This window comes from Lontra canadensis, unplaced genomic scaffold (assembly GCF_010015895.1).
Source record: "Lontra canadensis isolate GAN:19392208 unplaced genomic scaffold, GSC_riverotter_1.0 scaffold43, whole genome shotgun sequence".
Classification (NCBI taxonomy): domain Eukaryota; kingdom Metazoa; phylum Chordata; class Mammalia; order Carnivora; family Mustelidae; genus Lontra; species Lontra canadensis.
The window spans coordinates 4,761,069-4,788,222 of NW_022631037.1; the positions used below are offsets into that span (position 1 = coordinate 4,761,069).

At 48.0% G+C, this 27,154-nt stretch overlaps 1 protein-coding gene and 1 pseudogene across 1 annotated transcript in view; both read right to left on the reverse strand.

The window, feature by feature from the left end:
• Window positions 1-5,435: 5,435 nt before the first annotated feature.
• Window positions 5,436-13,252, reverse strand: LOC116876049 (annotated as a pseudogene).
• Window positions 13,253-16,275: 3,023 nt separating this feature from the next.
• The window catches only part of SCPEP1 (serine carboxypeptidase 1), a 31,796-nt gene continuing 20,917 nt past the window's right edge, over window positions 16,276-27,154 (reverse strand). The window contains exons 7-13 of the mRNA XM_032872000.1: window positions 26,519-26,556; window positions 26,002-26,130; window positions 25,305-25,398; window positions 24,280-24,393; window positions 22,175-22,312; window positions 20,456-20,619; window positions 16,276-16,874 (exon numbers count right to left, since the gene is read on the reverse strand). Coding sequence (XP_032727891.1) covers window positions 16,812-16,874; window positions 20,456-20,619; window positions 22,175-22,312; window positions 24,280-24,393; window positions 25,305-25,398; window positions 26,002-26,130; window positions 26,519-26,556 — 740 coding nt within the window. The 3' untranslated portion in view covers window positions 16,276-16,811. The remainder of the gene's footprint in view (window positions 16,875-20,455; window positions 20,620-22,174; window positions 22,313-24,279; window positions 24,394-25,304; window positions 25,399-26,001; window positions 26,131-26,518; window positions 26,557-27,154) is intronic.

Sequence of the window (27,154 nt, forward strand, 5' to 3'; positions counted from 1 at the left end):
AGCCTGGAACCTGCTTACGATTCTCTCTCTCCCTCTCCCTCTGACCCTCCCGTGTGCTCTCTCTTTCTCTCTCTCAAAAAAAAAAAAAAAAAAAAAAAAAAAAATCGGGGCGCCTGGATGGCTCAGTGGGTTAAAGCCTCTGCCTTCAGCTCAGGTCATGATCCCAGGGTCCTGGGATCGAGCCCCACATTGGGCTCTATGCTCAGCAGGGAGCCTGCTTCCTCCTCTCTCTGCCTGCTGCTCTGCCTACTTGTGATTTCTGTCTGTCAAATAAATAAATAAAATCTTTAAAAAAATAATCATAATCCATTTTGAGGGGCGGAAGGCAGAATAGGTAAAATAAGTTTGTTCACGCGTTGACCATTGTCCGAACAGAGTGATGGGAGCATGGTGGTTCGTTATACTATTGTCTCTATGATTGTATTTGTTTGCGATTTTCCATAATATAATTTTGCTTAAAACGGTACCTGGGGAAAAAACAAAACAAAACAAAACAACGATACCTAGGATTTACTCTTTTCTGAAACCGGCTAGCTAGGCAATAGCAACAGTTCATTTAATTAAGCATTAACAACCGCAAATAAGGCTGTGAAATTTAAGGCAAGAAGCAAATATGAATTAGATATCACCTGTATCATTTAGGATTATTTCAGTTGCAAGTGAAGGAAAATCTCACTCAAAATGGTTTAAGCAATTCATCGGATCCCAGAGGAAAAGTGGGAGAATACTTCCCCCTTCAGATGTTATTTGACACAGAGCTCAGATATGTCATTGCTCTGGAACTCTATTTCCCCTCACTTCTTGGCTCTGCCTTGTGCCAAGTTAGCTTCATCTGCAGGTTTCCTGAGGCGTCTCCTGAGGCGTCTCCTGAGGGTCACATCGGCTCTGCTCCAAGTGCCGCAGATAAAAGGTAGCGGTTGCTGTTGGTGCCCCGGAGGGCTCTCCCCACCCAGGCACGAGTGCACACTATATTGTACACCCTTGTATCCCACCATCATCCCGTGCAGCCCGTGCACGTGGATGGCCTTCAACAAGTGCTTCTAAATGCTCCTTTGAATGGACAACTGTTTGCTAGTGCACAGCCACAGGGTGAGCCGCCAGACTCAGAGGAGGAACTCCCTGCACCCCCCTAGGGGGAATGGGCTTTCATTAGGCCTGTCTGGTGACTGTTAATTCCATGGAGGATGACACCATTGGCAGGCCTCCCGAGGGATTAGCCTTTACCAAAAACAAAAACACCTTCCTCCGTCTGTGGAGTGATAGCAGCTAATGCTGACTGAGGGTTTATTGTATGCCCTTCACACTTAACCATCACAATAACCTTATGATTCGTTTTCTTAAAATTTTATTTTTTTAAGTAATCTCTACACCCAGTGTGGGGCTCGAATTTAACAACCCCGAGATCAAGAGTCTCATGCTCTACTGACTGAACCAGCCAGGGACCCCAATTATTATTATTATTATTATTATTATTATTGCTATTATCCCCATTTTACAAATGAGGAGACTGAGGCACAGGCCACCTGAGCAGTAGTGACCTGAACCAGTACTGAATCCAGGCAATCTGCCTATGAGATGATTCTTTTAACCAACCTTCCTTCCTTCCTTCCTTCCTTCCTTCCTTCCTTCCTTCCTGTCTTCATTCTCCTCCTTCTTCTTTTTCTTTTTTTTTTTTTAAGATTTTATTTATTTGAGAGCACGAGCAGGGGAGTGGCAGGCAGAGAGATTAGTAGGCTCCCCACTGATCAGGGAGCCCAATGTGGGGCTCGATCCCAATTACCCTAGAATCATGACATGAGCTGAAAGCAGATGCTTAACCAACTGAGCCACCCAGGCACCTCTTTTCAACTTTTCTGCTTCCTGGTCTTAGAGATGCTTATTTGCAAGCACTCCTGGCTAAACACCAGTTTCAAGTTTTTCCTACTTCTCCAAGTTCTCTTGCAAGTCCACCTTCTCTGCCTGGCTGTTCCGTGTTTCAAGTTCCCATAGGATTCTTCCTAGGCCCCTCCCCCTCCTCACAGTCTGGACTCTCCCTGGGCTTCTCATTAAGGCCCTGGGGTTCAGGGGCCATCAGTAGCCTGTAGCATTTGACTACATGCAACAGAAAAAGTGACTATACTAGTTTAACCACATGAGGGCTTTTTTTTCTAGGAAGACTGAAAACACGTGATGGGGGGCTGGCACAGCAGCTCTACAATGTCATTGTTGTCCCAGGGACCCTCATCCTCACGTGTAGCTTGCATTTACATGCTCTTTTTGCCTTTTATCACACGACAGTTGCTCTGTCTCTAGCAAGTTTACATTCTGGGCCAACAGGGGAAAGACAAAAATGCGCCCAGGTCTCATCTGTCCCTTTGTATAAAGTATCCTGGTAGTCTATCCACCTACTTCTGCTTACCACTCACTGGGCAGAGCTGGCCATTCTGAGCAGCCAGGAGGTCAGGGAAGGTATCTTTAACTAGGCACACTGTCCTCTGAACAAATTTAAGACTGATGGAATGGAGAGAACTTACATAGATACAATGGAATATCATTCAGCCTCGAGAAAGAAGGAAATCCAGCCATTTACAACAGCGTGGATGGACTTTGAGGGAACCAGAAGAGAAACACTGTATGATATCACTTACATGTGGAATTTTAAAAAGCTGAACTCATGAAAACAGAAAGCAGAATGGTAGCTACCAGGGATTGGGAGATGGGAGTTGGGGAGACATTTAAGTTTACAAACTTGCAACTAGTAAGTAAGTTCTGGAGAGTTAATGTGTAGCATAACTCTCCAGATCATTCAACGATATGAATGAAGCTGTATTACAAGCTTCAAAGTTGCAAAGAGACTAGATCTTAAATGTTCTCCCCAAGAAGAAATGATAATTACGTGACATGAAAGAGTTGTTAGCTAATGGCTACTACAGTAATCACATCGCAATGTATAAATGTAGCAAGCCAACATGTTGCACACTTTAGATTTACACACTGTTATATCTATTACATCTCCATTAGAAAATAAGAAGAGAATAAATTGGATGGACAGGCAACCAGATGCCACCGATACACCACTGATCCCAAATTTACAGTTCTATTTCAGACCCCTGCACAAACTGAAGGTGAGTTCTGTCCCCTAGTGCCAGAGCATTACTATCCTCAATCTCCTCTACCCTAGACCTACACTCACCACTTTAATTAGGGTCCAGCTTTGTTGATCTTTGACACCATCTGTTATGAAGGCACACATTCTCTGCCCTTTCCTGGAGGGGTCTTTTTGATTCTCAAATATCTCTTCTTTTCTAGTGCAAATCAAAAGCTATGGTTCCTAATCCTTCTTTCTTTTTTTTCTTTTTAAGTAGTCTCTACACCCCCCCCCCCAACACACAACCCTGAGATCAAGAGTAGCATGCTCTACCAACTGAGCCAGCCAGATGCCCCTACTTGCATTATTTTAACAACTCCAATCCGCCCTTCCTTCATTCATTTAAAGTAGGCTCCAGGGGTGCCTGGGTGGCTCAGTCGGTTAAGCGGCTACCTTCGACTCATGTCCTGATGCCGGGGTCCTGGGATCAAGCCCTGCATCAAGTTCCCTTCTTAGCAGCTTCCTCTCCCTCTCCTTGCTCATGCTCACTCTCTCTCTCACTCTCTCAAATAAATAAATAAAATTTAAAAAAAAAAAAGGGCTCCATAAAAAATAAAAATAAATAAATAAATAAATAAAAAGCGGGCTCCATGCCCAATGTGGGGCTTGAACCCACAACCCCGAGATCAAGAGTTGCATGCTCCTGGGTCTGAGCCAGCTAGGCGCAGCTCTCCAGGCATTTTAGATGACCCTGGGTGATCCGGTGAAGGATCATGAACTCAGTAAGATAGAGAAGAAAATCACAAGGATTAACATTTCAAAATATTATCTTGCTGTAGATAAAGAATGCTTGTGGCAGTCAATGTAGAGAGAATCTAACATGAAGACAAATGACATAAACCATTGTAAATCAATTTCATAGAATTACTCTTGAGTCCAGAAAATGAGAACTGTAAAATTTACATAAGTATCTGGAAAATTTGTTGTTTTATTTACTCTTGCTGATTTATTAGAAAAGGATATGACTCAGGAACAGCCAAATGGGAGGAATGCACTGGGCGGGGTATGGGGTGAGGGGCGGGGAGCTTCCGTGTTCTCCCTGGGTATGTCACCCTCCCAGCCTCTCGATCTGTTCACCAATCTGGAAGCTCTAATCACTGGAGAATTTTCTGTGCAATACTCTTCAATGAAAAACAGGGTAGGGCATGAAATGTTTAAAAACATATCAAAATTAAATTTCTGTAGCAATCAAAATCGGACGAGCTTATACTTCATCTCTCTAAACTGATTTCCAAATAGATAAAATGGGACAATTTTTTTTAAGGTGTCCAGTTCATGAGGTCGGGGAATAAATAAGACAAATAATGCCTGTAAACACTTGGCCAGCATTTCATATGGGGCAAGTGCTCAGTCAATGTTAGTTGTTAGCACGGTATGGCAGTCAGATATGAAATTTTAATACGATAAGGCAGGAAGGGCAAATTTTTACTTTTTGCAAAATTATTTCAAGGTCAAACATTTTTAAGAAAAAAACAATCATAAGAAACTTGTTTCACTTAATAAAACACCAAAGTGTCTGCTGATGACCTGATCAGAGTCCTACATATCTCCTGGACGACGGGACAAGTCAAGAAACAATTCCTCAAGACCCTAATGAGATAATGGAAACGATGCAACCAGGTTTGGTTCCCAGTTAGGTTGATGGGGTTTGCAGTGTTGCTGGGGCACGGGACCAACGGCCAAGAAAGAATTCTTGAGACATCTTTGGTGCAAAAAGGTGGTTTTATAGAACAGGACCAGTGGGCAGAAAGAGAGGTTGCTCTAGGACTGTGGGGAGCAACTGATTATAGACTTTGGGGTTGGGGAAGTAAGACAAAGGGAAGCTCTGGAAGGACTTTGATATGCTAAAGAAGATTCAACTGACTTGGGAGGTCTGGCTAAGGTTGTTTTATCCCTCCAGCAAGGCATTCAAGTTAAGATGGTTGGCAGTTCCCTGGAGGAAGTAGTTCTACTCTGTCTGCCTCAAGTATTTGTCCGAGGGCTACAGGTTATAAGGACATTTCATTTTATCTACATTTCTTTCTGTCTTTGTTTCCCATATCAGGTCATGCTAAAGATCAAACAGGAACAGCTCTCCAGGTGATACAAAGAAGGCGCACCTGGCAGGAGGGTATCCTGAGAGATGGGTGGAAGAGGAGGTATGTGGTTTCTCGTAAAGATGGCCGTCGGTGTCTGGGATGGACTGCATGGCGACGAGAAATCTGACATCGCCAAAGTCCCAAATGACACTGGACACGTATTTCTCCCTTTCTTCCATAGGCTCCATGCTCCAACATGATGCTGACAATTCAGTTCAGCACAGATATATCTAGTGTTCTTTGTATCCAGGGACTTGGGATACAGAGACGAGTACGACAACTTCTGTTCCCCTGAAGTGCTCTACAGCCCGCTGGGGGAAATGGATAATGGTGATTGCAGGGAGTCAGTCCTTCATCAGAAGCTGCCCCAGGTGACAGAGAGTCTTAGTGATCTGGGTACGACATGGAGGGGAAGTCAGAGAGGACCTACCTATCCAGGTAGTTGAAGTTTTCTAAGATGTAAGACAAACTCATTTTAAGGCAGAGAAAGCTTTTAGTTCTGGCACATTCAACCTGTTATGCCCCAATAATGGGTCTGTGATTAAAGGAGCGAGACTGATACAAAGCGAAGGTCAAGCAAAGCTTTATTTTGCGCCAAGCATCAAGAATCTAACCGAACTTTCGGGGACCCACCTCTTACAAGAGATCGCGACCCTTCTCTGTTTCACAGTCTAGTTTTTAAGGGCAAAGGCCATGCGGTCAGGCCTGGCCACGCACAGGTGACCAATGAGATTGTAACACACACAGGAAACTCCACAGTGATGCTAGGTGACCAATTGAGTTACAATTTACCCTAGTAGACGCTTGAACCAGCCTATTACACCTTGATTGGGATTGGCGCCAAAAAAGGCTCCCAAAGGGCGGGGCCCATACTCCTTGGTAACCAGGGAGACAGTATGCATCCCCCCCCACTGATCAGATGTGTCCACCTGGCCTGACCCACCCTTGTATCTGGGCTTTGTTACCTGTAGCTGGTTTCCGGGACTTGTCTCCAAGTAAATCCCCTGGGGGAAGGGGAGCAGGGACAGTTTCTAAATAGGTCCTTACACAACCTACAACCTGTTATCTACACCCCTGCATGGATATGGACCTCGTAATGTCCCACCTAGCAGCGGGAGCCCTAAGTCACAGCGCAGTTCCATGTGAGAAATGCCTTTCTTCTTGCTGTCGCTGAAGTCACTGCTCCCAAGGATCCCACCACGGGGAACCTCATCTGCCACGAGAACTGGAAAAAAAAGTGGCACATGTAAGGAGCCCAAGTTTCTGGAAGGAGGAAATGTGGCACATTTTCATAAACAGATGAGGCAAAAAGTGGGTGTCGTCATGGAATGTTGAAATCCCAGCCAAAGCAAGTGAGGTAGGTCGAAGCCTGCAACAGAGCCAACTCCAGGGGGCCAAGAATGCAGCTCGGAGGCCACACTTCACAATCTGGAGGAGGTCCGTGAGCTCCTTCCTCGGTCCCTGCCCTGGAATGCCAGTCAGCCAGCCATCTAATGAACAGGGAAGGCCTGCCCTGTACCGGGGACACCAGGACATCATCACAAGAAGCCTGAGGATTACAGAGTACAGGGAGAGTGCTAGGAAGGCAAGGGAGGGGACTCTTAACCTAGTCTGGGGGACCAGAGAAGGCTTCTGGGAGGGGGTTCTGTTTCTGCTGAGACCTGAAAGGGAAGGAAGGAAGCAGCCAGGTGGGGAGGGGCAGGAGGTGGTTCGGCAAGAAGGCACGTGACCGTTGCAGTGCTGAGTGCTGGGGTGAGGAGGAGAAATGCCTCTTCCCTAGTTCTGGTTTTAAGTCTTCCCTGAAGACTCCTGGCCTCTGGCCCTCCCTTAGTCCTCCCCAGGGTGGAAGGGTGAGTTATTTGATGGGGATCTGTTTTGCGATGGTCTGGGTGATGTGAGGCCAGCAGCTAGGAATGCCTGGGGGCACTCCCCTGGACCCCTACTCCTGCTGCGGGCCTCCCCTCCTCCTGCTGGAGGCCACCTGGCAGCCAGGCTGCAAGACACACCTCCCACGACCTACAGGGAACCTTAACAAAACCAGGTTTATTACTCACACAAGCCCTGGAGAGGACACAGTGGCCTCAGGACCATGCTCGGAGGTCAGGGGTAAAGAGAGTGCAGCAGACCTGGGATTCTGCCTTTTCGGGCTTGAGGATGGGGGCGGAGGGTTTCACGAGTTCACTCTTCACTGGTGAATTTAAAGCAAAGTTTTGAAGTTCTAATGCAGTGCATGGCAATTACAGTCAATTGTACTATAAAGTTTAAAGTGGCTGAGAAACATAGATCTTAACTGTTTTCACCACACACACACAAAATTATGTGACATGACAGAAGTGTTGGTTAACGTTGCATAGTGTGATATATAAATGTATCAAATGAACATGTCGTATGCCTAGAGCTTACACAAAACTGCACATCAATTATATCTTGGTGGAAAAAAGAAAAGGAAAAACTTAAAAAAAAAACCATAAGAGTGAGAATTAGAGCACAGGAAGGGAAAGGCAGGGTCCCTCACGGGGCCAGGTATGTAGGTCACCCAGGGGGCTCTAGAAGGGGAATGTCATGGACGGGACGGCCTGGCACATGCCGTCTGCATGTGTCACCAGCAGTGGGTTATTGGAGATGGATGTCTTTGAGAGGGAAGCCTTGAAATTCGAAGCCTTAGTTAATGGCAGGCGCTCCTGTGAGAGTCTGAAAAGCTACCTGTCGGGCCCTGACGCTATGGTATCATTCAAAGTTTAGTGCAGGAAACAGAAAGCTCTCTCAGTGTTTTGGGTAGAAAGGGGTTGACCAGGTATCCTTGCTTTCGTCATTGGAAAGACTGGAAGGAGGGGAAGAGGGGCTCAAGAATAAGGTCTCCATGGGAGACTCCAAAAGCCCAGAAGAAATGGCCCACGAGTGGAGCTACTACTTCCCAGCCCTCTGCTGGCTGCTGACTGAACACAGACCTCCAAAGCTGCAAGTCGGGGACCCGGACACCTTAGTCAAGACACTGCCACAACAGCCTGTTGTTACATGCCAAAAATGGGTGCTGGAAGGTCGCTGCAGAAAAGTCTCATGTCTTCACACAATGCCTTGGCGGCAACAACAAATCAAAAGGAGCTGCCATCAAATCTGCACCCATTTCCAACCAGAAGCCTTGCTACAAAGGAGCCTGTGACTACAGTTTTTGGCTTTCTGAACTCTGTCGTCAGAAAGGAGCCTTTGACGGTGGGCTGGAGGTTGGAAGAGTTGAGCCACGGTGCGTCACAGTGGGGTACACACACTGGTCTCCATTTCTTGACTGGGTAGATCCAGTCAGGCATAGGTCCTGGATCTCAGGATTTGGTTTTTCTTTTTCTCTCTCTACTGGGATGAGTGGGAGGTGGTGTCTGCTCTACACATGCCACCTTTTCCTGAGATGGGCTGGTCCAAGGTCAAGAGTGGGGACTGTGAGGTAGCAAGTAGACTTTGATTCAAACACTGAGCTATGTCCTCCTATCTATTTCAGTCTTCTTACCTGCTGACTTTGTTTTTTTGTTTGTTTGTTTTCAATTGTTTCAGAATGTGGGTAGGGAAGAAGAATACAATTTACAGGGTCCTCCCACAAACCCATCTTCTAATATGCTGCAGTGCAAAGAGCTGGGGGTAGAGAGACAAAACGAGACTGAAGAGGATGATTCTGTTAGGTCTTCTGGGTTTACTTAAGGATTGTGGTTTTGAACATAAGGCCATGAGAAAGCATTGGAGAAGCATATCTGAAGGGATGAGCCTAAAGTCAAAATGCATTAGGGGTGCCTGGGTCGCTCAGCCTGATAAACATCTGCCTTCGGCTCAGGTCATGATCACGGGGTGCTGGGATCAAGCCACGCGTCAAGCTCCTTGCTCAGCAGGAAGCCTGCTCTGCCCCTTACCCCTACTCATGCTCTCTCTCACTCTCGCTCTCAAATAAATAAAATCTTTTTAAAAATGCACTAAATGGACAAAGAAGCAAAATAAGGAGAAAATCATTGTAGGAAATACAAAGGGTTGGTTTCCTTATTCTGCCCCTCATGGACTGTGTGACCTCTGGATCTCAGTTTCTTCATCTGTAAACTAGACATAATTAAATCTCTATCTTAGGAGAACAAAAAGGGAAAACTGCTTAGGATGGTGCTTGCCAGAAAAAGGTTGAATCTGAATCCAAATCTGACACTGTAATCACTAATGAAGCAAGTTCACAAAATGAATTTGGTTGAAAACAGAGTAACCTAAAGCACCCTCTCTCTGGGACCAAACCCCCGGCAATGAGTGTGTTGGAGAGTATTTGAAACTTTACACGGTTGTTCCACATTTACATTTGGGAGTTGCCACTCACAGCCGTGGGATCTCGGCCAGGTGATGTGATCTATTCAAGCCTAGGTATTTTCTTCTTTAAAATGGCACCAAATTATTGTACTTCACTTCAGAAGCCTGGGGGAATTAGATGTGAAAATCCACACAAAGCATCTGCTATAGAATAAATGTTCAAGGGCTATGAACGGGTATCGTGTTATCTGTTGTTGATCTGGACCAAACCATCAGCGGAGGAGCAGGCGTGAGACACAGCTCCGCCCTTCACGGCAGGAATGCAGTGTGGTGCAAAGTGAGTGGAAGCAATTCCTAAGGGTCACACTACTATTCCTCCCACCTGTGAGATGGACTGTGAGTCCAGCAGGTGTCAGGACAGACGGAAAACAGCCTAGTGAGCTCACTCTTCCACCACAGGAGTGTGGGGAGTGAGGGGTATGAGGAGAGCCTGCAAGGCCACACATCACCATGCTTTCTCCATGGACCCTGATCCTGACAAGAAGCGATCTGAGGTGAAGAACAACAGAAGCAAGTATGAGAAGACGCAGTGTCGACCCACCATGACAGCCAGCTTCTAAATGATTCCCGACAATAGTCCAGCGCCTGGCACCCGTGCTCTTCTGTAATGCCCTCTGCTGCAGTGTGGGCTGGACCTGCTGACCTGAGCTTGCACCCGAGTGCATGCTTGTGATGAGCTGGACTGTCGAGACCAGCTATACAAGACGATGATCTTGATCTTGCCCGCACTCTGACTCCTCTCTTGCTTGCTCCGATGAAGCAAGCTGCTGCACCGTGAGCTGCCCTAGAGAGAGGTTCCCAGGGCAAGTAACTGGGGGAGGCCCTCAGTCCAACAGGCCAGGAGGAACTGAATCTCACCGACAACCTCCTGAGTGAGCTTGGAAGCAGGTGCTTCCCCACTGCTGTCTCAAGGTCTTAATGGAAGGCCCGGCCAACACCTTGCTGGCAGCCTCGTGAGAGACCCTCAAGCATAGGACCCAGCTAAGCCATACCCAGGTTCTTGACCCACACAAGCTATCAGATAATACAAGTCACAGTCTATGGATAATTTATTATGCAGCAATACAGAACTAATACACCCAGCAAATAAGTCCCTAAGTCTCTCCTGACTTCGCTTCTTTACCGAAGTGGTTGGTCCATCCTGCAGCAGGAAACACAATGAAATCTGAGTGTTTCTGCCATTAGTAGGCAACAAGGAATATGTTTCCAGTAATTACTGCCCAACCAGTGAGCATCCACTTCCCTCAGGCAGCAGAAACACTAAATGGGTCACATAGATCCACAATATCCAATTTTCCTGGATAAGAACTAAGTGGAAAATCTAAGAAATAACCAGATGAACTGGATGGGGAATTAGAGGATTCCCATAACCTCATTCAAACAGATGGAGGCACCAAAAAGGAAATGTGAACATGAGAAACACTCACAGAAACTGACACTCAAGAAGTTAATGCGAGATACGAAAGATACATGAGGAACATTCTTTTGAAGGTTTGTACTAGGAAAGTCTAAATACTTTGTTCGGTCTCAAGGAGATTAGAGCAAACACAGAGTCCAGGAAATAGGAAACGGAGAAGCAGACAAGGAGACTTCGGTCAAAGGTGAAACAGCCGCTGCCATAACCGAGGGAAAAAAGGAGAAAGATAATTACAGAAAAAAAAGCGCTTTAGAAATGTCAAAACTTGACCAAATTTGGGGCACCTGGCTGGCTCAGTTGGAAGAGCGTACAACTCTTGATCTCAGGATTGTGAGCTCAAACCACAGGTTGGGTGTAGACAGGACTCAAAGTAGGAGTGCCTGGGTTGCTCAGTTGGTTGAGTGTCTGTCTTTGGCTCAGGTCGTGATGCCAGGCTTTGGGATCGAGCCCCACATTGGGATCCCTGCTCAGCGGGGAGCCTGCTTCTCCTTCTCCTTCTGTTGCTCCCCCTGCTTGTGCTCTCTCTCTGGCTCAAAGAAATAAAATCTTTAAAAAAAACGAACTTTAAAAGAAAAAATGACCCAAAAAGTTGGCCAGAGTTTACCAGGAATTGAAGTAGAGATGTTAATGTAGTCTTGTTTTTCCCAGCTCTTTTTTTTTTTTTAAGATTTTATTTATTTACTTGATAGCGAGAGAGTGAGAGAGAGAGCATGAGAGGGGAGAGGGTCAGAGGGAGAAGCAGACTCCCCGCTGAGCAGGGAGCCCAATGCGGGACTCGATCCCGGGACTCCAGGATCATGACCTGAGGCAAAGGCAGTCACTCAACCAACGGAGCCACGCAAGGGGCCTCTTTCCCAGCTCTTTTTGAGATATAATTAACACAGTGTGTGAGTTCTAGGTGTACACTGTATTGATCTGATACATCTATAAGTTACAAAATGATTAGCACCATGTTAGCAGGTAGTAACCTGCTGATGGCAGTCTCCATTAAAAGTACCCAGAATGGGGACGCCAGGGTGGCTCAGTTGGTTAAGCATCAGATTCTTGATTTTGGCTCGGGTCATGATCTCAGGGCTGTGAGATCACGCTCCCTGTAGGGATCTGTGCTTAGCATAGAGATTGCTTGAGACTCTTTCACTCCCTCTCCCGCTGCCCCTCTCCCTTCACTCTCTCAAAAAACCAAAACAAAACAAAAAACACAAAAAACAAAAAAGCTCACTACATATCAGGCAAAACTAATTAAAAACTATACACATCAGTGTACCATCTAAAGTTACCAATCTACAAGATTAAACAAAGAAGTGTCCAGCATCCAGGTATCAAAATTAACCGTTTACAAAAGTAAAAAGCAAAAACAAAACAAAAAAACCCAAAACCCAAAGTCAAGTTGGTTTCAAATTTCTCAGCAACAGCTGATGCCAACAACGAAGGCGAGATGTGACCCAGGGTTCCGCATCCCATTAAGCTGCTGCTCACACGGACAGAACAGAAAGGCATTCTCACACGTGCAGATTCCAGCTGTGGGAACTCTGAATCTAACTTATGGAATCAGTCAGGATTCGACCAGAGAAGTGGAACCGTGTGCGTGCACACGCGCATGTATGTGTGTGTGCATGCGTGTGTGGGGATTTGACTCATGCAGTGTGGGAGCTGGGTAGGCAGCTTTCACAATGTGATGCTGGGGATTGAGGGACACAGGGCTACCAGTCAGGAAGGGACGGTAAAGTAGAGAAAGGACAAGAGCACTCTGGATCCGGTGAGCTGGAGTCCATGAGGACAGTCCCTGGGACAGAAACTCGTGTCATCAGAGCTAAGCACACTCACCTGGCCCAAGAGGCAGAGACGCTCCAGGAGGATCCAAGGGAATGTGAAGCCGTAGCGGGCCTGGCTGGGGAGGGGCTGAGGCGGCAGAGAAATGACAGCACTTTGAGCTAAAATTGGCTGCTGTCTCATTTCCAGCCTCCAAATCTCCATGAGAATCTCTAGTCTTGTGGGCTGTTCTAATAAAAAACATACAGGAAAAATAGTTCTGGAAAAATATAATTTGGCCTCGGCAAGTGGAAACATTACAAAGACCCCACGGTCCATCCCTTTTCAACTTGGCACCTGGACATGTTGCCTTAAACCACACTTATTCGCCAAATAAAGACAGTCCAGAACCACACTTGTATATAACACAACACAATATCCCCCATACGGCCAAAACCACACTGACCTTCTCCCCAGAACAGCACCAGAGTCCCTGGTTTGTCTCTGGAGAATGGGCATTCTTTTCTGAGCTGGTTCATACTCCTTTTTTGACATCTTGATACTTAAATACTTAAACAGAGCGTTATTTATTATTAGCACATCTTAAATTAGAAGATAAAGGATTGAGAGATTTAAAAAATTTGGTTAATATTTATTAAAATATGTTCACATCACCATAATGGAGAAATACTCATACTATTACAGTCTTTTCTACAACAGGTCATGAAGTCACGGCTCGTGTTTGTAACTACCATCATTCACCACTTATTCCTTATTCCTTTGTCCTCAGCAAGCACCTCGGTTCATCATAGTTCCTCACCTGGAGGAATGATCCAAACCTTTGTGGAAGGTGTGGGCCATTACCAGTATAAATTGGGTTATTACTGTTTTCCTTTGACTTGAGTCAGAGGCTATGGGAGTACTATAAGGTACTGCAAAGGATCTCTGGCATTCTCCCTCATTATCCCTACTGTGTAGTAACAACCCAATTTCCCTTTGATAGTCAGGATCAGTCACTCCAGCCTGTCCTTTGCCTGTTTATTCAGTGCCCAAAGACACCAGAAGGCAGCTTCCAACTCCACTTCAAGGCAATCTTTGCTGTGTGTCCTGGTGAAAGCATTTCTCCCTTTATAATTAAGACTTCTAGACCAGTAGAGGCTCAAGCTGTAGGAATGAGAAGCAAAAATTTGACTACTGGATCAACAGGGCCGATAGGGAGAGGAGCAACTCTCATTTCTGTGCCTTGATTCCCAGACTCCCAGATCCAAGGTGCGGGAGAAGCACGATGCCGACAGACAGCATGTACCACATGCTGAAGAACGCGGCCTCAGCCCTGCGAGGGATCCCCACCTAGCTGGTACCGTGGTTACTCACTCAACCACGCGTCAGGGCAGTTGCTTCAGGGTGGTGGGGGAACATGGTCAAACTAGTAAATGCCAAGAGCATGAACCCACTTCTGTATTTCGTGTGCTGCGAATACCATGATGGCGGATGACCCATTCTCTAAAGCCACAGATGGCAGTTTTGGCAGAGGCGTTGTGGGCAGAGAAGGCGTATCTATGTCCACAGCAAGTGTCAATTCCAGTAAGATCAACCCGCTGCCCTTTTCGTAATGAAAGTGGTCCCATGTAATCAACCTAACAGCGGGTAGCTGGCTGATCCCTCCGGGCACGGGCACCGTGTCAGGGGCTCAGCGTTGTCCCTCGCGCTGGCAGTTGAGGCACTCAGCAGCGGCTGTAGCCAGGTCAGTCGTGGTGAGCACAAGTCCACTGCTGTCACTATGGCCACTTCGGTTGGCACTGAGTCCACAGGTGTTGCTGGGGAAAGAGGCTGTTCCATGTCCATGGAACGGGCGATTCTCGCCGTCTGATTATTAAAGATCTTCCTCTACCTTTTGGTGAGCATTCACATGGAACACAAGTTAGCTTCATAACGGGCCACTCAGAAGTCTATCCTCGTACCTCTTCCTCAGGCCTTGTGATTTTTCAGTTGTGTGCACTCCAAGTCCAGCTACTCAGCCTAATGATGCCTTGGTGTGGACCCTTTCTTCTGACCATCTCTCCTTTCTGGCAACATGAACAATCAGGTACCTTGTTCCAAGTTCTGTCCACTGGGAGGACTTCCACCCCGTCCACTCCCAGGTGATGCGTGCCCACCAACCTTGCAGAACGATCTGTAAATGAAGCCCCAGACTTCCTTCCCACATGAACTGATCACAGGGAATTTCCCATGGAGGCATGGCTGTGGGTTGAGAGAGAATGTAATGTAGCAGGAGGAGGGCTTTGGGCATTGTGGAATTGGTGATAGGATCTTTTTTTTTTTTTTTTAAAGATTTTATTTATTTATTTGACAGGCAGAGATCACAAGTAGGCAGAGAGGCAGGCAGAGGCAGAGAGGAGGAAGCAGGCTCCCCACCAAGCAGAGAGCCCGATGCGGGGCTCGATCCCAGGACCCTGGGATCATGACCCGAGCCGAAGACAGAGGCTTTAACCCACTGAGCCACGCAGGTGCCCCTGGTGATAGGATCTTAAGGCAGGAGAAGATTCATTTCCTCAGGCTGGGATGGAAGGGCTGCGTCTAGTGGCAAAAAAAAGGTCAGAGGTCTCTAGCTTCACTGGAATCTGCCCATGTGCACATCCTAATGTTCAAACTCAGATTTGAACCCTGATTTCTTTTCCTCTTTTTTTCTTTTTTTTTTTAAAGTAGGCTCCATGCCCAGCATGGGGCTTGAACTTAGGACCCTGAGATCCAAAATCTCATACATGACTAACCGAGCCAGCCAGGTGCCCCCTAACACCCTAACTTCTATGAAAGTGATCCTATGAGGTTGGGAATTCAACTGTGTTGTAATTCAGTGCCAGAAGGACTCACAAGATTCAGTAAGTATACTCACAGCTACCTTTTCTTCCAGCAAAGGACCCAGCAAAAGCAGCTGGAGAATATGCACTGGTTGGGTCCAGTGGGACCCAGCATAAGCCTGTCACGTTCTTCCATGTCCAAGGGTACACAGGAGTGCTTTCTTCCCAACAGCAAAACATGGTTAAGTGCAGGGTAGCCCTGCCCCAGCAGCCCTGCGTTAATCTCAGGTCCGAGCCCCGGGGAGGGTCATGTAGACTTAACCCACTATTTCTTTTTTTCTAATTTAAATTAAATTAGCTAATATATAGCACATTATTAGTTTCAAATGCATAACCCGCTATTAACACTCTGTTCCACAGGAAGGCTCTGGGTTTGGTTTTCAGTATCTCCGCCCCACAACCACAAGACAGAGTGTTTTTTTCAGGGTTGTCACAGAGGCTATGACCTCCCTTCTGCAGACCATGAGCTGCAGATGAAAACTTGAAAATCCTGACTTTTAAGTTAAAGACATCATTTTCATTTTAAAAAGAGAAGTTACAGTTCTTTGACTAAACCATTGTGCCTTTAGGAATCTACCATACGAAAATAAGGAGGATATGTATAAAAATATAACTGTCAAGATGAATCACCGGAGCACTGTCTCTAGCAGACACACAGGCGCTGCTCACATGAAACCGTTGTGCCTCATGGTACATCCATGAAATGGAATGCTCAGCAGCTATTAAAAATGTCACAAGAGAACATTTATTGACATGAAGAGGTGATAGGACAATTGGTATGTGTGCCAGGTAGTCAGACAACATACAGTAATGATTCCATTTCTGTAAAAAATATATATGCATATATGGCAAAAAAAAAAAAAAAAAGACTTACAAGGCTGGACAGTAAAAGGGTAACCGAGCTTGTCCCAGGGAAGAGATTGAAAGGGTGTTTATTCTATTTACTTGTATTTCTTTTTTTTCTCCATAAATCACATCATTTTGTAATGCCAAAATGTCAAACCTATTTCAACGCTTCATTTTGATTAAAACAAATCCATCGGGGAAAAAATGGGAGTTCTTCAGAAGCAGAAATGATTTCCAAGTTGCCGCGGAGACAGCGAGTGTGTTCTCAGGAGACGCGGGTGGGAACCTTCACACTGACAGGCAGGCGGGGTTCCGTGGGAGACGGGCAGGAGGCCGGTGCCTCCTACAGCGTCAGGGTCCTGGCTCTGCCTCCCATGCTCCGGGGTGGAGCAACTCACCGCCAGTCCGTCCTACTCCTGCTGAGTCACCATCCTCATCATCTTCAGAGCCATGTCCCCTTGGTCAGAAGGAACCTAGGACCAAACAATCTCCTGAGCCCACACTCCTGGTTCTGGGTTCAGGGGCGATATCCTGAGACCCCGCTCCCAGGAGGAGTGCCGGCTCCGCGACAGCAGCCTCGGAGGACATCGCACCCGAGTGCGCCCCTTACGGGAGGGTCCCATCTGTGGAATGAACCCTGTGCAGGACAGAAGCTTGTCAGACTGCAGGGGAAAGACCCTGCTGCTCCATTTGGGGCTGATCTGTTGATTCATTTATTTTTAAAGAGAGAGAGAGAGCGCAAGTGCAGAGAGGGGTGGAGGGAGAGAGAGAGAGAGAGAATCCCAAGATGACTCTCCAAGGAGGTCAGAGCCTCAGCTGGGACTTGGTCCTAGGACCGTGAGATCACGACCTGAGCGGAATTCAAGAGTCGGACACTTAACCCACTGAGCCCCCCCAGGAGTCCCTGCTGATTTCCTTATAAGACCTGTGCTTAAGTTACCAGGACCTAGCCTGTTCGAGGAAGAGCGGAGATTCTAAACAATTTAAAGGATTCTCTGGGACTGGAGTACAAAATAGCCAAGAGGGAAGCTAATAGCAAATCTGTCAACAATACAACAAACAAACAAGATGCTTTGTTTGGGTGGTACCCTATTTTGGTATTATTGTTATTATTCAATTTTCTTTTGTGTGTGTGACATCCAGAGTCACACACTCTACTGTCTGAGCCTGTCAAGTGCCCCATCCCTTAGATTTTTCAGATAATTCCTTTATAAACTCCCTTCCCATACACCATGGAAAAGGGGAGGGACAGCAGCCTCAGTTTCTCCCCCACAAAGATGGGCATCCTGTTGATGGTCCCAAGTTCTGAGAGCCCATGGCTCTATGATTCTCCACAGCACACTGCTGTCCCTTAGGTCCCCTGGAGGCACAGGCACAGTGGGGTATACCAAAAAGACATTTCATCAACTAAAGGGGAAGTTGTTGGGGGTAATTTAATAACAGTTTCCAGGAGCTATTTTAAGGCTGCCCCAACTGATGTCTTGCTTCTCTCGGTGACAAGCCAGAGGAAATGGGCCTGAACTCCGGCACACATGCTCTCCCTCCCCTCCCTATCCCCCTTCCCCTCCCACCTGCCCCTGCAGGGCCCTTCTCACAGCACTGTGCCCTAAGACTTCCTACTAGCTCCCTCGCTTGTTGATGCTGAGGGTACTGAGAATACCTAAAGTCACTCAGAAGTCTATCCTTGTACCTCTTCCTCAGGCCTTGTGATTTTTCAAAAGTGTCCACCTCAGTGGGGAGCCTGCTTCTCCCTCTCCCTGCTGCGCCCCCCTACTCTCTAGCACTCCCTCTCTCTCTCTTAAATAAATAAAATCTTAAAAAGAAAAGAAAAAACCCAGACAAAATGTCCTCTTAACCCTGGGTGCTGCTGCCTTGTTCATGGTCTCTCCACATAAAAGGGCAGGCTACTACCTCCTTCCGGTTTCTGAGAGGAAGCTGTCTTCCACCTGCTCACTGCTCGTTCATCTGCTCCACCCCGTCCATGCTGGCTTCCCGGCCAGCTGTTGCCCTGAAAGCGCTTGCCACGAGCTCTACAGATACCACTTGGCCCGAATCCCCGCTGACACTTGGCTCCTTTATCTGAGCTAGTGGCAGCTTGGGACACCACCAGCCCCTGGCGACTTTGCGCATGTCCAGGTCCCTGGTCTCCCTCTTCCTTTTTTGGCTGCCCTTTCTCAACTGTCATTTGTATGTCCTTCTTTTACCTCCTGCCTATTTTTTTTTTCCAATTTATTTATTTGACAGAGACAGAAGGAGCACAAACAAGGGGAGTGGCAGGCAGAGGGAGAGGGAGAAACAGGCTCCCCGCGGAGTAGGGAGCCTGATGCAGGCAGCACTCAACCCCAGGACCCCCGATCATGACCTGAGCCCAAGGCAGACACCAACCGACTGAGCCACCCAGGCACCCCCACCTCCTGCCTCTTAAATACTGGTGTACCCAGGGCCTGTCCCCAACCTTTTTCATATTCAACTCCCAAATCTCAGTCTCTAAGAACAAAAATTTGACTCTGGATCATATACACACAGTGTATTCAGTTGCCTTATGAGCGTCCCACTTGCCGGTTCTACAGGCAAACAGGGACCAAGTCCAGCCAGTTCTCCCTTCTGACGCTTTATCAGCTCCCTCTACTTCTCTTCCTCCTGGATTACTATAAGAGCGCCTTAGAGGGGCGCCCAGGTGGCTCAGTTGGTTAAGCATTTCTGCCTTCGGGTCAGGTCACACTCCCGGAGTCCTAGGATCAGCCCCGCCGCATTGGGCTCCCTGCTCAGCTGCTGCTCCCTCTGCTGTTCCCCCTGCTTGTGTGTGCTCTCTCTGTCAAATAAATAAATAAAATCTTGAAAAAAAAAAAGTGCCTTAGATTGGTTCTTTGCCCCAGTCTCATCCCAGGCCCTTGGCTGCTAGAATGCTATTTCTTAGACAAATGTGGCGATTTCACTCCTTTGCTTTAAGACCCTCACGGGCACCCCGTTGGTTTCAGGATACGTGTGAGCTCCCTAATAAGGAATCCCCAGCCTCATCTCTCCCCAGTGCCCCTCCTGAGGCTCTGCCCATGCAGTTCTCCTTGCTCCTACACCTCCTCCTTGCCTAGCTAACACCCCTAAGGAGTTGGTTTCTGCAGAGGGCACTTTAGTTCCTGCTGAAATCTCTCTTAGCATCTCCTCGGCCATCCAAGTAAATACACTATGTGGGCTTGATGTACAAATGGAGCTTACAGACGAGTTTTCTAGCCAGACCACAGCCCCTCAGCCCCTTCTCTGTGGAGATTCTGTCCTAAGCACCAGGGGGCCAGGCAGAGAGAGCTTCCCAGAAGGCACCTTACCGCCCCTTCCAATGAATCTCCTCCAGGAAACCACTGTCCTGGGAAGAAGAGAGACCCTGCATTTAAGCGGCCAGACCAAAGCCTCACCGTGAGGGAAGCACCTGACCCCTTGGGCGCCTGCACAGGTGTCTGCATCCGTACGTGCACACACAAGTGTGTTTACAGTGGATTTATCCCTCCAGAATCTCCCTCAGCCTGTGGACAGCCACTCAATCAACCTACGACCTAAGGGGAGATAGTGTGTTCACTTGGCACGTGAAGACCACTTCATCTTTGCACACAAAGCCACTTCCAAACTGCAAATCTGGAAGCTACTGCGGCTCAAACACTCCCCCACACCCTGTCCCGTGCTTTGCAACTCAGCTTTCCAGGTCGCGGAACTTTGGTTTTCTCTCCCCGAAAATGTTAGGGAAAGACAATTTCTCCCTTCTTCCCCCAAGACAAACAATTAAGAAGAAAGTAACATTAAACTCATCTGAACTAAAAAATCAAAGATAGAGAGCCTGGCTTAATGCTCTCAGAAGGATTTAGCTTTTTTTAAATGAGACTCTCTAGAGCCAAAGGAATGAAGCACTAATAGTAGGACTTCAGTAGAGACCTGGAAACACTCCCCAAACCAAAGCACTTCTTTTAAGACCAATCCAGGCACTGCACTCATGCATCATCAGTCACCCGTGGCCTCCCTCTCAGGGCAGCTAAGAGTCCACAACCAAGGCTGAGGGACACAGCCTCACCATGTGCCCAGCTCTGAGGATCCAGTAGAAAGCCAGGTTCTTGTAGGACTTGACGAAAGCAGACGTTTCCGAAGACTTAGGGTCACTGTACACAGCCTTCCACTTCAGCTGCTTGAATTTGGGCAGCTCTGCCCACTTCAGTTTCCGCACCCAGGCCTCCTGACCTGGTGAGAGGCACAGAGCAGGGCCTGGCATCAACAACTGGTTGGGGTAGAAACAAAAATCTAGATCCCATTGCTTTGCCTTTACCAAACTGTAACATGCATAGAACCCATCCTGAGATCTGGTTAAAATGCAAACTGGGAGTCAGTAGGTCTGGGGAGGGCCAGAGACTCTGCCTTTCCAGTGAACTCCCAGTGATGTCCAAGATATCCAGAAGAAACCTAAATACTGAGAAGCCTGACTACGTTTGCCTCTGCCTTTCCCACCACTGTATGCTCTGAAGGAAGGAAACTGGGGACCTCTGCAGGTGTAAGACTCTCTGGAGGACTGTGAAGTCTCAGGGTGGGGAGATGCTAACGGGGATCCCCTGGGCAGGTCATGGAAGAAACACAGAACCCTTTCAAAGTGGCCTTAGTGCCCTTGGCTCACAACTGGCAGAAATATTCAATCCCACTGACCTTAAGAGGTGCGTCATAGACCTGTCAGACCAGGTGCCTCGATTTACCTGCTGGTTTCGAGAACCTGCCTCTCAGTCCTTACCTGGCCCTACTGAAACAGAACCACAAAGGCCATTTCCCTCAGGTCTTCAGGTTTAGAGCCAGCAGGGTTTAGTTTCAGTTCAGCCTGCAGAGCTTACCACCTACTGGGCCCCTGACAAAGACTCAACTCAACAGTGCCTTGATCCCATGGCCAGGAAAAGGTCTCCCTTTCTATTTTTGGCAGGAGTAAGGTGTAGTGTGTTTCTTAATCATACATAAGGGCCTCAAAATCTGGCAGGCCCAGGCTTCTCTAAGGGGTCACCATGATGAGGGAGCAGAAGGCTAGCCGAGGGCAAGCAGAGGCTGACACCCTGCAAATGCCGGCCCCACCCCCACCCCCAGGCAGGATCTGGGACACATTCTTCAGGCACTCCTGGCTGCCTTAAAGCTAAGGGAAGGAAAAGCAAATGATTCCCTAACAGAGATCACAGTCCAGCAAGACCTGTGCTTCCCTCAGTTTACAAATGTTTTCATGATTTACAAGAAAAAAGCATTCTTAGCAATCACCTAACTTCCAGAAGGAAACTCCCAACTGTCTTAATGTTAATGCTTTACTAGAGGGAGAAACTACTTGAACTTGACAATAGCAAGGCCTCCAATATCTTGTAGGTCCTCTTTAGCATACAAAAGTTTTGAAAATCCCCCCCCCTTTTCCTTACCCCCAACTCCAGAGTATATAATCAGCCACCCCTCAGAAGCCCAGGGCAGCAGCTCATTCTGCCCATGGGTTCTGTCCCTGTACTTTCAGAAAATCACCGTTCCACACCAAAGATGTCTCAAGAATTCTTTCTTGGTGGTCAGCTCCAGACCTCACCCCACCAAACCTCACCTACATTCAAAAACTGTGTCAACACCTCTGTTCTCTTCAAAGAAGTCATGCAGATGAGCGGAACATGAACTGGCCTTCTTGCTGGCATTTCAATGTCACCAGCCCCAAGAATGACATGTCTGGGGCCAGTTCCCTTCCAGCTCAACCTACCGAACTGCTCTCCTTGGGCCCCTAAGAGTGCTTTCCTACCTATGGTGTCCACGATGAGATCGAGCTGTCCATTATAGATGGTCACGTTGACCCCGGCTTCCAGCAGCTCGTCCACGATGCTGATGACCGGCTTCATGAAGTCGCCCTCCATGTTCTGGAAGACATTGGCAGACTGGCCTACACATGGGGAAAGAGAAAGAGGTGAGAGCCTGCAATCTGCCAGCATAAAGGGCACCTTTCAGACCAGAACATCCTGGGCTCCGGCACCCGAAAGTAACCACTGTGCTTCACCTAACAAAGGCTGAGCCCAAGTGCTTCACCAACAGGGACCAGCCAGTCCAGAAATCCATGCCCTGAGCCAGTCACCTGAAGCCTAGTACCCACGCAGATAGAGCTTGTTAGGCCAGTCTTCTCAGGGAACAATCTCTGCTTTGGGGCACGTCTTAGTTTCCCTCCATAGCTAAGTAACACCAGGGCCACACTGTAAGTCCTGCACAAGTGGGGCCACCCTACTAATAAACCAAATCAGATCCAAAGCAATGCAGAGCCTCCCCGCCAGGGAGCCACGGGGAGGACGAGCCCCAGGCAAGAGAGGAGATGGTTGGCACCGCACCCCCGGCAGATTCCTGACCGTCATCTGTGACACTGAACCCCACAGTGACACCCCACAACGACGGCAACTACTGCGCATTTCTGTCCGCTCGTCATTGGGTTAAGCAAGCACTTTACAAACATCGTATTTCCTCTTCACCAATCCCGGAATGTAAGGGGACCTAACCTGTGCAGTGGTTAAAGCAGACGAGGCTCCAAGAGGCTAAGAAACATGCCCACAGTGACAGAGCTGGTCAGTGGCAGGCGGGGCTGTGGGCACAGGCTTGGCAGGCCCCACAGTGTGTGCGGAGCCTGAACTGCAAACCCGAGCTCAACGCCCTGGGTGTGGGTATCGGCCAGCCAGTTTGTCCTTTCCTAGACACAGCTGGAGGCACAAAGAGTTTTCTCTATCACTCATCATCTGCCAAAATGTAGTCTCCTTGCCCGTCCAGCTGCACAGGGCAGGGAGGGTCCCCGGAACCAGAGAAGCTGACGCTGGAGAACGCAGTCACAGGGATCAACGAAAGGGGCAGAGCAGGCTTGACCTTAGCTGCCTTCCTGTGACCTGTAACGGCCACACCTCTATTCTCAGTGCCACCTGGCTCCCCGGGGGGGTATCCCCCGAAAGCTCTGACATTGGATTATTTTTATTTGATCTAATTAACTCCCTCCACCCCCACCCCCATTTCTAGAAAACTCTAAGGGGTGAGGCAGAAATGAAGACACCGGAGCTGGGAGGAGTCCTCTGCGAACTGTAATTTGGGAGGGCCCGTGTACCCTGAGGAAGCCAGGGCTGGAGCCGCGTCTTAGCGTCTCCACAGCTGTCAAGGGGCTGCCCTAGAAAGGCATCGCTTTGGGGGAGCTCACACATAAAGGAAGCCCTCTTCAGCTTGGCCTGTCTCCCCTCCAGGGATCTGGGAGTCCCACTGGCTCACAGCCTCCCTATAGGACTGAGTTCTGATCTCTGGTCCTGTTTTCTGAAGACCAATAGTTCCTAATATGGCCCCCAGAACAGAAGGCAGTAGACCCTGGAACCACATCCAGCATGAGGAGGTGGGGGGGAGGGTTGGGGGGACTGAGAGGGGGTGGTGCGGAGGGGGGCTGGCCAGGGAGCTGGTCAAAACCCACCCCAAAGGACCTTGGTCTGGAAGTCACACCCACAACCCCCGGTGGCTTTAGGCTTGGCTTTTTAATCTCAAGTTTGTTTGTTTTTTTTTTAATTATGGAAAACCTCAAACTGATAACAGAAGAGTGAGAGGATTCCCAGGTACCCACAATCTGGCTTCAACAATTATCAACGCCCACCCCATCCTCTCATTCCCCTCCCCACCCACTTCCCTACCAAGGTCTTACTCTGAACCGATGTTGGCAGGTTATTTACTGTCTCTGCATGTGCTTGCTCACCTATAAAACGTGGCCAGTAATGCAGTCCTATCTGCAACCTGTCCTCACCATCAACAAAGCCCATTCTTCAAATGCAGGCCTCTGAACCCGCACCTCTACTGCTCCACCCCCCCACAGAGGGCGCTTTACCAGGTCGCCGAAGTACCTACCTCCCCAGGAGCAATCCTCAGGAATAATTTTGAGCTTCTTCCTGATGGGACCATTCATGAGCTGACTCAGGGAGTCCTGCTGGAGGTGTCTCATGTGGCGCTGGTAAAGATGAACTGAAACAAACTGGCGCCCGGTGAGCCAAGGGACTGGAAATACCACTCAGAGAATGTCTTCCCCTGAGGCTGGGACAGTGTCTAAGAGGGAGGCTTTCAGTTGGAAGACGGAAAGCGTCACCTCATTCACACCAGATGGAAGAAGAAAGCCAGAAAGCCCCTGAAAGTGTCGAGATGCTTTATAAATTTTGATCGCTGCACTTTATGTACTTTGGGACCATTGAGACTATCCAGCACGGTCCAAGGCAGTCAGCTGAGATACGGAATGTAGAGGCTCCCGCAGCCTTTATAGACCTATGGAGGGAGGACGCTGGGGCGTCCAGCATCCTCAGCAAAGCTGGCTCAGCTGAAGGACAGCTCAGTCCAGCCTTCAGAAGGACTGTAATGTGCAACGGGCAGAAGATGGTTTCCAAACATCAAAAACAAGTGAAAGTAAAAAAAAAATTAAATAAATAAATAAATATTTTAAATTAAAAAAATAAAAAACTAAAAAGTTTTTTTAAATTAAAAAATTAAAAATTTAAAAATTTAAAAAATTAAACAAATAACAACAACAACAAAAAAAAAAAACAAGGGAAAGAAGCCAGATGCAAAAGACCACCCACTGCATGGTTCCAGTTAGACCAAACGTCCGTATCTAGAAACACAGACAGATTAGTGACTGCCTGGGGCTGGGTGTGGGACTGGAAACCAACTGCCAGGAGACCCGGGATCTTTCTGGCATGATGGAAATTTCTAGAACTGGACTGCGGTGATGGCAGTGAGCACCTTTGTGAATACACTAAAACCACTGAATCCTACACTTAAAATGGGTGAATTTTTTGGCGTGTAAATTATGTCACTAAGGTTAAAAGAATTCTCTCTTGCATGGAGATGGACACAGGGGTCTCGCAACGTCAAGGTTCACTTACCTAGGGGACTCTGGGTGAATTCTAGGCTGGACTTCACCACAGACGTGGGAGTGCTTTTAGTTAAGATGTTATAGAAGTTCACGCCATCTGTGTTCTGAAATACAGAATGGTAATTGGCTGTTTGTTTATTTATCTATTAACGAAGCTGCATAATAGAGAGGCAACTGGCTTTCCATCTTATCCGAAAACAGCTTTAACTTTGTAAATTTGCCAGGACCAGAAAGAAATGCAGCTCCGAGGGCTGAGACCAGACGTCAGCCTGATCCTGGGGCAGGGGGAGTGAGCAGTTTATCCACATGGAGCTCAGATGCTGGAGAAAACCAAGGGACCACGTGTTATTCTACAGGGAGAACAGGGCTAAGGAGGGTCCTGCACACTCGTCCTCAGCTGTGCATTCTTCCGTCCTGGCTCGCTGGGGGCAGAATGTTGCCTGGCAAGAATTCAAACATTCACTTCTGCAAGACATATCATTTCTCAGGATGTCCATACATTTGGTCAAGGAACAAGCGGGTCTGGCAGGCCTGTGGTGGTTTTCTGACCTCATCACTGATTCATCAGCTTTATTGTTTAGCACGTGACCCTTTTCAGATCTGCGGGGAGTCTCAGAATAGACCCAAACCCTGGTAGCACCAACCAGGGGGCCCTAGGTCCATGTGGGAACAAGGCAAGTGGGCTGCCCCCGAGTGTATCCCATTACCTGTTCAATGACCAATTCTGCTTTCCCCCACAGCTGGGTGGCCTCTTTGTAGAGCCCCTTATTCACGGCATCCAGGACATCCTCTGCAACCTGAGACACCTCCGCCAGGCCTTGGTCATCGAGAAGAGACTGGAATGCAAACCGAGAATGAGAAGGCCCGCTCTACTCAGAGACACAGACCCGGCATCACCACCGCTGGGGACAGGTGACAGAAAGAAAGAGAGCGAAACGCTGGCAGAGTCCAAATGGTGGGTATAGGGGTGTTCATGGGATCTTTCAACTTTTCTGCACATGTGAAAATTTTTCTCATAAAAAGTTGGAGAGATTTTAAACACTATGTTTCTTATACCTGGAGAAACAGGGAACTGGGCTGATGGTTCATTCAGTTTCCCCCAAGGGTGCAGTGTCAACTTCGTAGGCAAACCCAGCTAGCCTGTCTGTCCTGGGGACAGAGCCAGGAGGGGTCTGCCGGGCCGCTTACCATGGAGGGTGCCGAGGTGGGGACTCATCTACTTACCACGCTGTATAGGAATGGTCCCCAGGAGAGCACCGAATCTGAAGGAAACCACACAGGTACAAAGTTAAGTCCACCGTGGCTCTCCCTTCCAAAGAAGAACCCAACTGGGTTCCCTCCCAAAGTGGAGACAGAAGCAAGAAAGCTGGTGGCTTTGGGGCTATAGGCTCCTTAACTCACTGGTGCCCCTGGCAGGGCACCCCCACTCGGGAGGTGGCATGATGTGGGGACCTTTCTGTTGATTCAGGGCTAATGACACGTTAAGTTGGCTTGATCTTGGAGCAGCGAGTGAGTCCTGGCCAGTGATGGCATCCCCCCAGGCATGCGGGGTGTGTGTGTGTGTGTGTGTGTGTGTGTGTGTGCATGCGCACGCACAGATTCCTCTCTGCTAGACCTCTGGGCTTTCCGACAGCTTAGAATATTCCCCCACCCTCACATTTCTGCTCTGTATTTGCTCCTCCAGTCTGGGGACACTAGCTTCTGCCGAGGAGCTAATTAAGGAGGAAGACTATGGACTTTGTAATTCAAGAGCCTAGGACTACACTACCAGCCAATTCTTTTCTATTCCACAAACATATTTGAGAATTTACAAAGGGTCTGAAGCCAGCAAGGAATTTTAGAGATATAAACGGGTAAAAT